This window comes from Dendrobates tinctorius, unplaced genomic scaffold (genome assembly GCF_039654945.1).
Source record: "Dendrobates tinctorius isolate UK_male_01 unplaced genomic scaffold, ASM3965494v1 ptg000079l, whole genome shotgun sequence".
Classification (NCBI taxonomy): domain Eukaryota; kingdom Metazoa; phylum Chordata; class Amphibia; order Anura; family Dendrobatidae; genus Dendrobates; species Dendrobates tinctorius.
Window position 1 is genome coordinate 19,345,800 of NW_027361747.1, and position 15,838 is coordinate 19,361,637.

General features: G+C 42.8%; 1 protein-coding gene across 1 annotated transcript in view; it reads right to left on the reverse strand.

Moving 5' to 3' along the window:
• Positions 1 to 346: 346 nt before the first annotated feature.
• The window catches only part of LOC141096775 (beta-alanine-activating enzyme-like), a 41,138-nt gene continuing 25,646 nt past the window's right edge, over positions 347 to 15,838 (reverse strand). The window contains exons 4-5 of the mRNA XM_073583580.1: positions 2,009 to 2,140; positions 347 to 828 (exon numbers count right to left, since the gene is read on the reverse strand). Coding sequence (XP_073439681.1) covers positions 454 to 828; positions 2,009 to 2,140 — 507 coding nt within the window. The 3' untranslated portion in view covers positions 347 to 453. The remainder of the gene's footprint in view (positions 829 to 2,008; positions 2,141 to 15,838) is intronic.

Sequence of the window (15,838 nt, forward strand, 5' to 3'; positions counted from 1 at the left end):
GTGATAACTCTCCGTAAAATCCTTTTCTCCGAGACGCTCATTGGGGGACACAGCACCCACCCTATTAGCCAGTTGGCTCTTGTTTTGTTTAAATTTATATGCATTTACTAATTTGATGTAAGGGTGGTGTTTTGGACATGTTGTACCTGTATTAACGCCGATTTTGTTGTCCTCCTACTGCTTTGGCACTGAACTGATTTCCGCCCGCAATAGCGGCGAGGGTGTATACGGCGGAGGAGGAGCTAACCTCTTTTTTTCACTTAGTGTCAGCCTCCTAGCGGCAGAAGCATACACCCACAGTATCTGTGTCCCCCAAAGAGACGAAGGAGAAAAAAATCATACAATATCTTGTGAAAGATGTTTGCAACTTTCTTTTGCAAAGGGAACTAGCCAAACATACACAGGCGATCCATGTGAAGCTCAAACCTAAATCTTTACAAATCATTTTGCATTTCAGATCAGATCAAAACAGTAAACATAATTGTTCCTGCATCCAATAACCAGCTGGCAGCCATACACCACCGGGGAAGAAAATATCTCTCCTGCCAGTGCATGCTGACTGATGAGAAGTCCAGAGTCAGCATCTAAAATCCACAAATTCCCATCTGTAGAAGCGACCGCCAGCAACTCAGTGTTTCCAGAGTGTGGGTTGGGAAATGTAAATGGTGTTGCATATACTCGAGAGCTGGTTTTGAATCTCCATAATAATTCAGCCTCAGCACTACAGCAATAGATGTAGCCATCATGTGAGCCAAATGTGATGTGCTCGGAGAGGGTGGAGACACAAGGAGAGGAGAAAATAGGCCCTTCAGTAGAGATCTTCCAAAGCTGAAAAAAAGATCATAGTACGAAATTAGCATTTTATTACAAATTACTTTTAATTTCATTTCTTCCTCTATAGATGGCACAAATTGATTAGCAGGTCCTGATCCAGTGGCCACGTCAGTAATGTGTAGCCACTGGACGGAATCCCTGAGAGCTGTCTCCTACCTCATCTCTAGCTCCTCTTAGGATTTTCTGGCCTGGCATTACATCAATGCTGTGGCATGACCCATAGATGGTGTGATGACAGGCCAGCAGATTACTGATGTAATGGATGAAGGCCTCTTAAATTGATTCACATCATCTCTTAAGGAGAGCATATAGATTATCTGTCCAAAGCCTCTAATGGAGCCCTAGGTCTATTAAATCAAGCCTTTTGCCAGTCAAGACAAGTGGTGGCTCGATTGCCTTGGATATAAAGTAGGTACGTTGGTTTTTGGCAAAAGCGGGGTCTATGCCTCTATTTTAAAGAGGGGATCGCTACTCCCATAATGTTATTTCATTGGGAATGGAGGGGTTTACTAACATGGACACCTCAGGAAACCTATTCGAGGGGAGTGAATAGGACATGGAAAACTGGAATTCACTTTCTCAAATTCACTAACATCTTTTTTACAGTGTTTCAGAAATTAAAAACCACAATTTATTAAAAGGGCTGTCTTGTTAATCCCTGTCAAATTGCCCTATTGGAGGGTTATGGCTGCCATAGTGGCATCCCGCTACTCTATGAGATAGAACGGAGAGTCACTCGCGTTATCAATTGATTACCTCTTTTCCAGAGGTGCCAGATAATGCAGCAAAGTGGTTATCCATGGTAAAACAACTCCTTTAAAATAACATGGGGCGTACAGACACTGGGTATTATGAAAATTCTGCTACTGGAAAAAATACCTTTGCTTGGTATTAGCCAGTAGGTATATTTTTCCACGTAGTCATTGAAAAGGTGCCACTACCGAGAATTCACAATTTTTATTTTATGAAAATTCTGGCAATTCCCTTTTTACAATAAAGGGATTTGTTTTTTGAGGGGGGTGTGGTTAACACTTGATGAATCCTTACTGTTTTCCCTACACAGACAAATACCTGATGATTCATGTTACATACATTCATTGTTGCCCTGTTGGCTTTCATTAGCATGCCTGGAATCCATATCTTCTCTTGTATCCCTCATCACTGTGTTTCTCACCTTTTCACCCATGTGACTGAAGCTGTAGAAATCTGCATCCACACAGCCAAGGAAAACCTGATTCTGGTTACATAATGGTGACGAAAACAAGGGTTTTCCTATGTCAGCCTTCCATACAGTTGTTCCTTTGACCTATAACAATACAATATACAGTAACTCAGGACAAGGAGAAATACTACAATTACTCTCAGTCTATACTCCATTACCAAATTGTGAATCATTGATGTAATTAGTAATATATTACAAAGGACTATGGAACTAAGTCAATCACAACTAAAATACAATGCGCGTATCCATGGGGGTCTAATTTCTTACATCTTTCATGTCTTTGAGGGTTCACATTTATCTATGGTCCCATTCGCTAATATTTAATTTTTACCAAGATACAATATAAACCTTATCAAGCAAAGAAAAAAGGGGGAGAGCAGCACTAGCAGAAAACCTAAATCACACGTGGAGATAATAGAACCTGTGTTTCTGAAGTATAGCAGTTCATCGACTGGTGGAGCCTTCATTGGGTGACACAGGTAACCATGGGTGTATGCTGCTGTTGCTAGGAGGCTGACACTAGGCAAAAAAAGGAATAGCCTCCCTCTCTGCAATACTTGGGAGATGTTCCAGCAACTTCGACCAAAGGATGGTTAAAATCAAAAGACTTTATTCCAAAAAAAATTGATTAAAAACAGAATAGATGCATAAAAAACATATGGTTCACCAATGTGACAGACGCTTACGCGTTTCGGACTAGAGGGTCCTTACTCATACTCCCTCTCTGCAGTATACACCCACCGACAGGCACAAAGTACCTCAGTTAGTGCTAAAGCAGTAGGAGAAGAAACCAAAACTCAACATATGGACCAACCCAAGAACAAAGACACTTCGGTCTAATAATGGTATAAGCAATTAGGGAGGGTGCTGTGTCCCCCAATGAAGGCTCCAAGAAAGAGATTTTACGATGAGTACAAAAAAATCCTTCTTTAGTTATCGCTTCATTGGGGGGACACAGGTAACCATGGGACGTCCTAAAGCAGTTCCCAAGGGTGGGAACAGAAAGAATGCAATTAAAGAAACAGACTTAGGTCGGCCGGTGCGTAACCGCTGCCTGCAGCACCTTACCTTCCTAGGCCTGCATCGGACAAGGCATGAGTATGAACTCCGTAAAACCTCCCGAAGGTGTGCAAAGATGACCAGGTCGCGGCCTTACAATCTGTAAAGCCGAGGCCTGGTGACAAACTGCCCAAGAAGGAAGGACAATGTCTGCATTAATGTGAAATGAAAAGACCACCTTAGGTACAAAGGAACGAACAGGTCTGATAACTACCTTGTCCTGATGTAGAATCAGGAACGGAGAACGGCAGGATAATGCCACCAACACAGAAAATCCCCTGATGGCCGTAACAGTAACTAAGAAGATAAAATGGAATGTCCTGAATGGGCTCAAAAAAAGGAGCGCGCTGGAGTTAAGATCCCATGGATCTATAGGGGAATGATAAGGAGGTGCAAGGTGGGAGATTCCTTGAAGAAAGGTCTTTACCTGGGCACAAGACACCAGATCCCATTGGGAAAGAATTGACAGAGCGGAAAATTGCCCCTTAAGAGTACTGAGAGATAGACCCGAGTCAAGACCCGTTGTCGAAAAACCAAGGATGGAAGGAAGGGAAAAGGACATAGGAACCAAATAGTTGTCCTCACACCACCGGAAGAAGGTCTTCCAGTATATGTGGTAGATACGCGAGGATGCCGGCTTTCTCGTCCAAATCATGGTCTGAATGACCTGATGGGAAAAAAAAACAGCCTCTCTCAGAACTAGGCCTCAACAGCCATGTCGTTAAACTTAGAGACTATGACCTCTGGTGGAAGAGAGGGCCTTGCGAAAGAAGATCAGGATGGTCTGGAAGCCTCCAGGGAGCATCCATGAGCATGTTCACCAGCTCTGGGAACCAGGCCTGTCTTGGCCAGTTTGGAGCCATCAGGATTACTGGAATCCCTTCTCCCTTTAACTTTTTCAAGATTCTCAGAATCAAGGGGAGGGACAGAAAAAGAAAAGGCAATTGGAAATGTAACTACGGGAGTACCAGAGCATCGCAACCAATGGCTAAGGATCCCAGGACATGGTTACGTACTGAGGAAGCATATGGCTCATCTGAGACGCCATTAGGACAACATCCGGTGTGCCCATTTCTGGCATATCTGGAGAAAGTGACAGGGCCGAATGACGGCTCAAAGAATTGGCTGCCCGTTGCAGAATCCTGGTTACCTGTACCATAACCTGCTTGCTTCAAGTCCCACCTTGACAGTTCATGAAAACCACGGCAGTGGCGTTGTCCGACTGTATGAGGACCGGCTGGCCTGCGAGGAGGGTCTACCAGCGGCGAAGGGCAAAGAAAAATTGCCCTGATCTCCAGGAGATTGATGGGGAGAGCGGCTACTTGGGCGCTCCAGCGACCCCACGCTGATGAAGAAAGACTGCTCCCCACCCGTGAAGACTGGCGTCAGAGGTGATGAACTGCCATCGGAGGGAAGGAAGGACTTGCCTCGTAGGACTGATGCTGATAGTGTTCACCAGGTAAAAAATGCATCACCTTGAGAGGCAGAAGCACAGGTCGGTCTAGAGAGACGAACCTCTTGTCCCAAGCCGACAAGAGAGCCAGCTGAAGAGGATAGGTATGGAACTGGTCAAAAGGCACCGGTTCCATGGTGGCAATCATCTTCCCCAGACCTCTCATGCAGGACCGCAGGGGAAGATAAGCCGGTCGCTTTAGAGTGCGGGTTTAGGCCGTGTCGAACCTCAAGCCCAGAAACACTAGGTGCTGAGCTGGGGTCAGGGAGAACTTCTCTCTGCTGACAATCCAACCAAGGCAGACCAGAGAGTCCAAGGTGGTCTGAAGACTCAGGTCGCAGTCTTGGCAGGACGGCCTATTGATCAGAAGATCGTCCAAGTAAGGAATTCTTTGGAGCGAAGGATGGCCATGACCACTGCCCTGATTTTAGAGAATATTCTGGTGTCTGAGGTCAGGCTGAAGGGAAGAGCTGAGAACTGATAGTGATCCTCCTGGGTTGCAAACTGTAAGAATCTCTGATGCTTTACACAAACAGGAATGTGAAGATAAGTATCCGGAACGTCTACAGAACAAAAACTCTCCCGGTTCCATGGAGGTGATTACCAAATGTAGGGACTCCATCCTGAAAAGACAGATCTGAACGTGACAGTTGAATCGCTTGAGGTCCAAAAACAAACAGAGCAATCTAACTTTCTTCGGGACTAAGAAAAAAATTGGAGTAGAACCCTAAAACCCGTTCGTTCCGGGGAACAGGTATGATTACCCGTGTGTAACAGGGAAGGCCTGAAACGGATGGGTGTCACCGTCCGGTGCCTCCCATCTTCATACGATGCTGTCCTCTTCTTTCCTTCCTAGCGTGGCTCCTGCGCTGGCGCACTGCTCTGCCCTATTGAGGGCAGAGCAGAGTCCTGCAGTGCGCAGGCGCAGGGAGAGGTTAGGCACCTGCGCACTGCAGTATTCTGCTCTGCCCTCAACAGGGCAGAGCAGTGCGCCTGCGCAGGCTCTGCGACAGGAAGGAAAGAAGAGGACGGCATCGTATGAAGATGGGAGGCGCCGGACTGGACGCCGGGGTGAGTATAATCTAACTTTTTTCTTATCTTTCAGGTTACATCGGGGGCTTATCTACAGCATTACAGAATGCTGCAGATAAGCCCATGATGGCGGTGCCAGCAGCTCATAGGCCAAAAAAAGGTGACAGATTCCCTTTAAAGGCACCCGGTCCCTGTTAAGGAACAAAAAATTAAAGGGGTTCTGCCTGCGCTGCCAGGGAAGAAGGGGAATAGTTGAGAAAGGCCATGGTTGCTAAAAGCGCCCTGTCCCAGTTAAGGGACAAGAATGTAACGGGTACTGCCTGTGCCGCTGCGGGGGAGGATACATACATCCCTGGCAGGTTGGTCCACGATTCCTCTTCACAAATGAGGATCACATCAGGAGCCCTCGGGTGTGAGAGGATCACTGGCATTGGGTATCCTCCTTCCCGCACCATCTCTAGACGGTGCAGAAGACAGCATCAACCCCTTACAAGAAGGGGGGAGGATACCGCTGGTGACCACCGTCTTCCTCTTAGTTCTCTCCGAGGAAAGGGGTGAGGAGGGGAAAAGACAAGGACTGAACACCGGGAATCACCCTGAAACACCCGCAAGGGTGACAGGGGAAAAAGTCGTGCATGCAGGTCCGAGAGTGGGCAATGTGGGTGACACCACACTGCTCTCTCGGTCGCATACATATGGGAAAACAGGGTGAGAAATTACTCCCTGTTACCCTAGAAAGATGAATCTGAAAGACAAAAGGAAAAAGATTAATAAACACAAACAAGGAACCTGCAAGGGAAAATGCAGATCTAGAAGCAAATCCAAGTCCGCCTCCTACAGACAACTAAGCTTAAACTGGGGTAATTTGTGCCTGTCGGTGGGTGTATACTGCAGAGGAGGAGATATTTTTCCTGTTTTTGCCTAGTGTCAGCCTCCAAGCGACAGCAGCATACACCCATGGTTACCTGTGTCCCCCAATGAAGCGATAAAGAAAAGACATTTGTCCATCCAGTTCAGCCTATATTCCATCAGTATAATTCCCCAGATCTACGTCCTTCTAAAGAACCTAATAACCGTAAGATACAATATTGTTACGCTCCAGGAAGACATCCAGGCCTCTCTTGAACCCCTCGACTGAGTTCGCCATCACCACCTCCTCAGGCTAGGAATTCCAGATTCTCACTACCCTAACAGTAAAATGCGGCACTCACCATATTGAGAAGAAATTCATAAGTCCTTTATTCCACAATTCGGAATATGGATGGCAAATCGAACGTGCAGGTTATGGAGGCATGAGGGGAGAAAGAGTGGACTACGGCCATTTCGCATGTAATCGCTTCAACGGGTCCAGGTGAGTAATTTCCTTTATAAGGATTTGACCATACAAAAAATGCATAATTAAACACGTGATAAATACTGTAAAACATTAATTTTGTGCATACAACATTATTTTAGTAATTACAGTGGACCGTTAACCACTTCAAAACCCTCAAATCGCAAGGTCTTGGGATCAGAATTATGTTTTTCTTGCACATGTCTAAGGGTCTGTGCACACGTTGCGGATCCGCAGCAGATTCTCCTGCGGTGTACAGCACCATTATAGTCAATGTAAAATAAAAAACACTATGCACATGATTTTTCCGCCCAGATTTGCTGCGGTTTTGAATCCGCAGCATGTCAATTCTTTGTGCGGATTCCGAAGCGTTATTTCACCTCTTCCATTATAGGAATCCGCAGGTGAAATCCACACAAAAACTGCAGAAAATTCGCAGTAAATCTGCACTAAATCCGCAGGTAAAACAAGTCATTTTACCTGCGGATTTCGCAAAATCCCAGCGGAAAAATCCGCAGCAGAATCCACAACATGTGCACATACACTTATAAGTCTTAGTGGACCCATTCCTGAGATGATTGACCAATAATGCTCTCGAAATCTAGTTTTTAAAGGTCTTCTTGTTTTTTCTATGTAGAAAAAAAGGACAGAATAAAATATATACTAGAAATTTGGTTTTGCAAGATATAAAATCTGAGATTTGATGTAAAATAAATCCAATACGTAATAGGTTGGTAGTAATATGCAGATGGGAACTTGGACAATATCTGCACTTAAAATTCCCTTTTGAACCGTTTACTTCTAGCCAATGATTTTCAATGGGCAGTAGTCAGTTGTGAACTAATATATTTCCTATATTCTGGTTTCTCCGATACGAGAATTGAGGCTCTAAGGAACCAATTCTTTGCAAAAATTTCAGTTTTTTTGATTAACAGAATGGATATTTTTTTCTATTGGACTGTGTTTTAAGTTGAAAATGAACTTATGTGGTTCTTTTGCAGATTAATTTTTAATTTTATTATTTTTTTGATTTTTATAAAAAAATTCCACTTGGGATTAGCCACTCGATTATGTGCTTCATTCAACACAGATAACGGATAACCTCTTTGCGGGTCTTGAAGTGTTTAACTGTCCATCTCAAGGTGGTGACCACAATAAAAGTTTACTTAGGCATGAAGCTAAGTGGATCACGAAAACCAATGCGCAAGGTCCCATTAAATTAAATGACAGATTAGATCTATTTTTCTATAATAATTTTGTTGGCATCTGCAATAGAATGTAATTATAAATAATGTTGCATGCACAAAACTAATGTTGTTTCACAGTATTTATCACATGTGCTTCATTATGCATATTTTATATGGTCAAACCCTCACGAAGGAAATTACTCACCTGGACCCGTTGAAGCGATTACACGGGAAACGACCGTAGTCCACTCTTTCTTCCCACATGCCTTTATAACCCGCATGTCCAATTTGCCATCCATGTCCTGAATTGTGGAATAAAGGACTAATGAATTTATTTTCAACTTGGTGAGTGCCGCATTTTCTTTAAATATTTTACAATAGAAATCTTAATGACTCCCAACATTTTTTTCTGCTAACCATCAGCTGGACTCTCATATATACATTAATGTGCAATGTTTTAGGCAAATGTGGGGAAAAAAAAAGCTACAAAGATATAAACAAATATAGCATTAACAGTTTTTTTATCAATTACCAAAAAGCAAAGTGAATAAACAGAGAAATCTAAATCAAATCAATATTTGGTGTGACTACGCTTCAAAACAGCATCAATTCTTCTAGATACACTTACACATAGATTTTGAAGGAATTCGGTAGGGAAGTTGTTAAAAACATCATGGAGAACTAACCACTGATCTTCTCTGGATGTAGGCTTGCATACATCTTCCTGTAATCCCACACAAACTTGTTGATGTTGAGATCAGAGCTCTGTGGGGGCCATATTATCACTTCCATGACTCATTTTTTTGATCCTGAAAATAGTTCTTAATGGCATTGGATGTATGTTAGGGGTCGATGTCTTGCCGTAGAATAAATTTGGAGCCGTTCAGATGCCTCCTGGATTGTATTCCATGATGGAGAGGTATCTGTATTTCTCAGGATTGAGGACACCATTAAAAGGGGTTGTCCACTACTAGGACATCCCCTTCTCACTCCCAATGTTTGACCCACGATAAAATAACACACCATGGTCATAGAAAAAAGTTTAAATTGATAAGGGCTCTCCAGTGAGGGGGCATTTACCCCCTATCTCACACAAAGTCCAGTAGGAGAAAGAACTTACAATCCACGATACTACTTGAAGTAGAATTACACAGTTGACAAATGGGGTAAAAGAAAATGGTAGCTACTGTAAGAAGTAGTAAAACTATTTAAAACTTCGTTTGAAGCCCAGATTCCCTGGTGTGGATAGGTAATTAAGACTGGTATATTTTTGGGGGGCGTGGCCTGGCTGAGGATGTGAGCAGATGCAGGGAGGGAGCGCTCTTGGACCTATAATTCATCCTGAACTCCACTGGGCCATAACGGAGTTAATTTACAGCCACATTACCTCCGGAGTTTATCCTGCTCGCATCGGTACCCACAGAAGGCGGTCTCATGGCGGGGGGGAGCAAGCAAAAAGTCAAAAGTGGCAGCGGTGGGAAAACAAGGAGACTTCCAAGATGGCGTTGCGGCGTCCACTCCAGGTACCCAGAAAGGGAGGGCGGTGGCCATACACGCAGCAGGGAAGCTGGCAGAGTACGCCAGGGGATCAGATAAGATCTTCCAGGCCCCATACAAACAGCTGCAGGAGATATCCGACTCCACACAGATTAACTCCCAAGATGCCATAAGGGAGAATGAGGGGAGTAGTGCTAGCTCCCATCCACTGCATTCTTGTACACAGGTCAATCCTGCAATCTCAACCACATTCCAACAGAGTACAGAGCATACACTGAAGGACATCCTAACTGCTGTAAATCATTATGGCACAGTCATGTCATCCTTCAGTACTCAAATGGGCCAAATTAAAGAGGAAATCTCTGGCATGAGGCAGGGCCTCCAGAAAGGTAATGATCACATGGCAGCCTCAGAAGGGAGGATTAGTGACCTTGAAGATAAAATGCCACAGATATCGCAAGTTTCCCGAGCAGCAACTGTCAGCTCTATTTAACAAGGCTGATGACCTAGAAAACAAGCTAAGAAGAAATAATGTAAGAGTCATCGGGGTGCCAGAGAAAACAGAAGGAACTAATCCGACTGAATTCTTTGTGAAATGCATTCACCAAATTTTTGGTGCTGAGGTCCTGTCCTCTCTTTATGCTGTGGAATGAGCCCATAGGGTTCCTACCAGATCCCTCCCGCCGGGAGCTCCCCCACGACCAGTTTTAATGAAATTACTCCACTACAAAGACCGGGATGCCATCCTGAGGGCGACCAGAAATAAAGATTCTATAATGGTAGCTGGCCACAGAATATCATTTTTTCCTGATTAGTCCGTTGAAATATCCAAAAGGAGAGCTCAATTTATGTATGTGAAAAGGCACCGGAGGAATTTGCAAGTTTCATACGCTATGCTGTATCCGGCTAGGCTCAGAGTGGCAGCTTGGAATAAAACATTCTTTTTTGAAAAGCCTAAAGATACTTTACATTGGCTGGACATGAATCAACAACGGCTTAGACAAGAACAGCGACGCTGAAATATATTTGTTATGGCATATGTCATCTACGATCATCAGTTTGGCCATTGACATTATAACATAACCACTATGGTCCAGTGGACTGTCTACTTTGCTATTCATTACTTGGTCCCGGTGGATCTCTTTAAATTCATATTGCTTCATTTCCTGTTTTCAGAACTGTAGGCTCGGCTCCGTTCTGCGGCTTCAGGATGGACTGGTGCTCTCACTTTGACTTTTTTGTCATGTTGCGGTTGCAGTTTGTAGGGTGGGTAGGGGTGGGAAGGGGTATGGTGGTTGTTGTTCCAACTGGGTTTTTCTTTTATAACTTCTATGTGCTGCTGATCTTAGTGCTGCTCTCAGATGACAGGAACAGGTGGGATCCACCTGATAGTTATATTTTCTTACATCATTTATATGTCTCACAGTAATGACGGGCAAAATCAACTTTCTTTCATAGAACGTTCGTGGTCTGGGGGATGCTACTAAAAGGGCGGCAGTTATGGATTATATTAGACCCCATTTTCCTGCAATTGTGTGCCTACAGGAGACTCATCTAGAACAAGATAAAATATCATTCATGAATCGTGCATGGATGAGCTATGGGTATCACTCAACATATATGCGGTATTCTAATGTAGAGGAGTCAGTATTTTGGTCCATAGGTCTCTCCCTTTTGAATTGATTGCATCTACAATAGACCAAGAGGGTAGATATGTATGTATTCATTGTAAAGTTTTCAATAAGGAATTGTTATTGATAATAGTATATATTCCTCCACTTTCAACAATACTATCATGAATATAATAGCCGGTATTATTGGGAAAACTCCTGGGGTCCCGGTGATGTGAATGGGGAATTTCAATAATATCATTCACCCATACCTGGATAAGCACAATGTGGATGCAAGCTTAGAACATCACCCTATTTCTAAATTTGAGGAGATGGTGGCTTAACTCTTGTTAGATCTGTGGAGAATTAAAAATCCTAAGTCTAAGCAGTTCTCATGCTATTCAAAAATGCATAATACTTTATCTAGAATAGACTTGGCCCTGGGCTTGGAAGAAATATTGCACATGATGGACATAATTGTATACTTACCCAGAGTACTATCTAATCACTCTCCCATACTAACTAGTCTTAACCTCCTAACGGGTTTGGGTCTCTCTTGTAATTTATGGTCGTTCAACCCATTTTGGTTACAGATTGTAGACATAGAGCCGATCTCGCTTGCCCTCAAACACTGTTTTCAAGAAAATAGTACTGGTGAAGTATCGCTTAATATGATATGGGATGCTATGAAAGACTGTTTGAGAGGGACTTTAATTCAGGTGGTCAGCAGATCCAGACTAAGTCTAATCAGTTTGGAGTATTTTTTAGGGAATGAGTCCTGGCGACAGAGCATAAATACATATCTACAGGGGAATCACGAGATTTACTGGAGTGGAAGGAGGCACAAAAGGCGTATGACTCTCACATTAAAGAAAGGGCTAATAACAAGAGACTATTATCACAGCACAGATTTTTTGAAGGGGAGAAGGCAGGCCACCTCTTAGCAGTAATTTCTAGGGCACAGAGGGGGAATACATTTATTGGAGCACTCAAGGATCAAAATGGAGCACTAGTTAATAGTCCAGACAAAATTTTAACAATTTTCTCAGAATTTTATAAAAAGCTTTACAGCTCTAAGTTGCAGTGTAATAAAGAACAAATAATGTCATACATAGATGGTATTTCACTGCCCACACTTTCAGACACGGACAGGATTTATTTAAATAGTCCATTACAGTTGGAAAAATTACAAGACGCGGTCGCCTCTATGCACAATAATAAATCACCGGGTTCAGATGGCATACCTGCGAAAATTTATAAAAAGTTTGGAAATTTCTTACTTCCCCAGCAAATTAAGACCTTTCAGGGGGGCTCTAGTTGTAGTTATCCTTAAACCAGACAAAGATCCTTTATTGCCTGATTCTTACAGATCTATCTCTCTATTGCCTACAGATATTAAAATTATTGCCAAGGTATTAGCCACCAGACTGAACAGAGTAATATCTTCCCTAATCCATACAGATCAATTAGGATTTATGCCCTCCAGATCAACAGCAGTAAATATTCGACAGTTATATCTTAATATACAATTACCGGCCGACAACTCAGGAGATAGAGTAGTTTGCTCTCTTGATGCCGCTAAGGCCTTTGATTCTATTGAGTGGGAGTTTCTTTGGGCTGTGCTACATAAATTTGGGCTGGGGGATTCATTTATTTCTTGGGTAAAGCTCCTATATTGCTCTCCTAAAGCAAGAATTAAAGTTCATGGCCATCTCACTACACTGTTTCACTTGGGCAGAGGTACCCGACAGGGATGCCCCTTATCCCCACTATTATTCGCTATGGCCATTGAACCCATGGCAGCAATGATTAGATCCAATCGAAAAATAACTGGGTTTCAACGAGGGGGACTAGAGGAAAAGATTGCCTTATATGCCGACGACACACTGCTTTTTCTGGCTAATGCATTTAATGCGCTGCTAGAGGCCATGAGGAATTTGGGCAATATTCAGGGTTGAGAATCAATTGGGACAAATCAGCACTTCTACCGGTGGAGAATACGGCTAATACATCCAATTGTGATTTTTCAGGTCTACGGGTGGTCTCACAAATTAAATATTTGGGGGTACAGATTACCCGACGGGTCAGTGACTGAGAGCCTCAATCTCCTCCACATTCTTTCTAAGTTTAAACTTAAGAAAGATATCTGGCTACGTTTGCCTTTATCGGTGGTGGGATGAACTAACCTAGTCAAAATGATTTGGATGCCTCAATTACTATATATGCTACACAATTCACCACAATGGATTTCGCAGAGATTTTTCCATAAGATAAACTCATTATTTACAAAGCTAATATGGGGTAAAGGACCTCCACGGATCATATTGGAACTTCTGCAAAGAGAAAAATGCAATGGGGGTTTGGCTGTCCCTAACCCATGGGTTTACTACACGGCAGCACAGTTACAACACATACGCGGTTGGGATGATCCAGGGGGAGGGGGAGCCCAGCGACAACTCTTGCAACAATACTTCGACTCAGATAGTCTGTACGAAGTGTTAGAGTCGGGGGTTTTGGTACAAAAACACATGGATTCCCTACTCTGCTATTAATACATAAATTATGGGAGAAAGTTAAAAAAATGCAGGATATTTATGGGGTGTCTCAGTATACTTCTACAGATGTGGCCAAAAGTATTGACACCCCTGCAATTTTGTCAGATAATACTCAGTTTCTTCCTGAAAATAATTGCAAACACAAATTCTTTGGTATTATTATCTTCATTTAATTTGTCTTAAATGAAAAAACACAAAAAGAATTGTCCTAAAGCCAAATTGGATATAATTCCACACCAAACATAAAAAAGAGGGTGGACAAAAGTATTGGCACTGTTCAAAAAATAGTGATGCTTCTCTAATTTGTGTAATTAACAGCACCTGTAACTTACCTGTGGCACCTAACAGGTGTTGGCAATAACTAAATCACACTTGCAGCCAGTTGACATGGATTAAAGTTGACTCAACCCCTGTCCTGTGTCCTTGTGTGTACCACATTGAGCATGGAGAAAAGAAAGAAGACCAAAGAACTGTCTGAGGACTTGAGAAACCAAATTGTGAGGAAGCATGAGCAATCTCAAGGCAACAAGTCCATCTCCAAAGACCAGAATATCCCTGTGTCTACCGTGCGCAGTGTCATCAAGAAGTTTAAAGCTCATGGCACTGTGGCTAACCTCCCTAGATGTGGACGGAAAAGAAAAATTGACAAGAGATTTCAACGCAAGATTGTGCGGATGTTGGATAAAGAACCTCGACTAACATCCAAACAAGTTCAAGCTGCCCTGCAGTCCGAGGGTACAACAGTGTCAACCCATACTATCCGTCGGCGTCTGAATGAAAAGGGACTGTATGGTAGGAGACCCAGGAAGACCCCACTTCTTACCCCGAGACATAAAAAAGCCAGGCTGGAGTTTGCCAAAACTTACCTGAAAAAGCCTAAAATGTTTTGGAAGAATGTTCTCTGGTCAGATGAGACAAAAGTAGAGCTTTTTGGGCAAAGGCATCAACATAGAGTTTACAGGAGAAAAAAAGAGGCATTCAAAGAAAAGAACACGGTCCCTACAGTCAAACATGGCGGAGGTTCCCTTATGTTTTGGGGTTGCTTTGCTGCTTCTGGCACTGGACTGCTTGACCGTGTGCATGGCATTATTAAGTCTGAAGACTACCAACAAATTTTGCAGCATAATTTACGGCCCAGTGTGAGAAAGCTGGGTCTCCCTCATAGGTCATGGGTCTTCCAGCAGGACAATGACCCAAAACACACTTCAAAAAGCACTAGAAAATGGTTTCAGAGAAAGCACTGGAGACTTCTAAGGTGGCCAGCAATGAGTCCAGACATGAATCCCATAGAACACCTGTGGAGAGATCTAAAAATGGCAGTTTGGAGAAGGCACCCTTCAAATATCAGGGACCTGGAGCAGTTTGCCAAAGAAGAATGGTCTAAAATTCCAGGAGAGCATTGTAAGAAACTCATTGATGGTTACCGGAAGCGGTTGTTCGCAGTTATTTTGGCTAAAGGTTGTGCAACCAAGTATTAGGCTGAGGGTGCCAATACTTTTGTCTGGCCCATTTTTGGAGTTTTGTGCAAAATGATCAATGTTTTGCTTTTTGCTTTATTCTCTTTTGTGTTTTTTCATTTAAGACAAATTAAATGAAGATAATACCAAAGAATTTGTGTTTGCAATCATTTTCAGGAAGAAACTGCGTATTATCCGACAGAATTGCAGGGGTGTCAATACTTTTGGCCACAACTGTATGTTACCAAAATTAACTGGCTAGTCAATTTAGAAAAAGGTATATATCGCAAGAGAAATTCTATTCTCAAATTTGAAAAAATATGGGCATGTTGAATTGATCATTCTGGTCTTGCATCAAGAGAACTCACCAGGTTCAGGTTGGGTCTATCTTAACCCCTTAGTGACGGAGCCAAATTTTTTAAATCTGACCAGTCTCAATTTATCTGGTAATAACTCTGGAACGCTTCAACAAATCCCAGTGATTGAGGGTTTTTTTTCGTGACACATTATACTCTATGATAATGGTAAATTTAGGTTGATATGTTTTTGTGTTTATTTATAAAAAATATCAGAAATTTGAGAAAAATGTTAAAAAATTA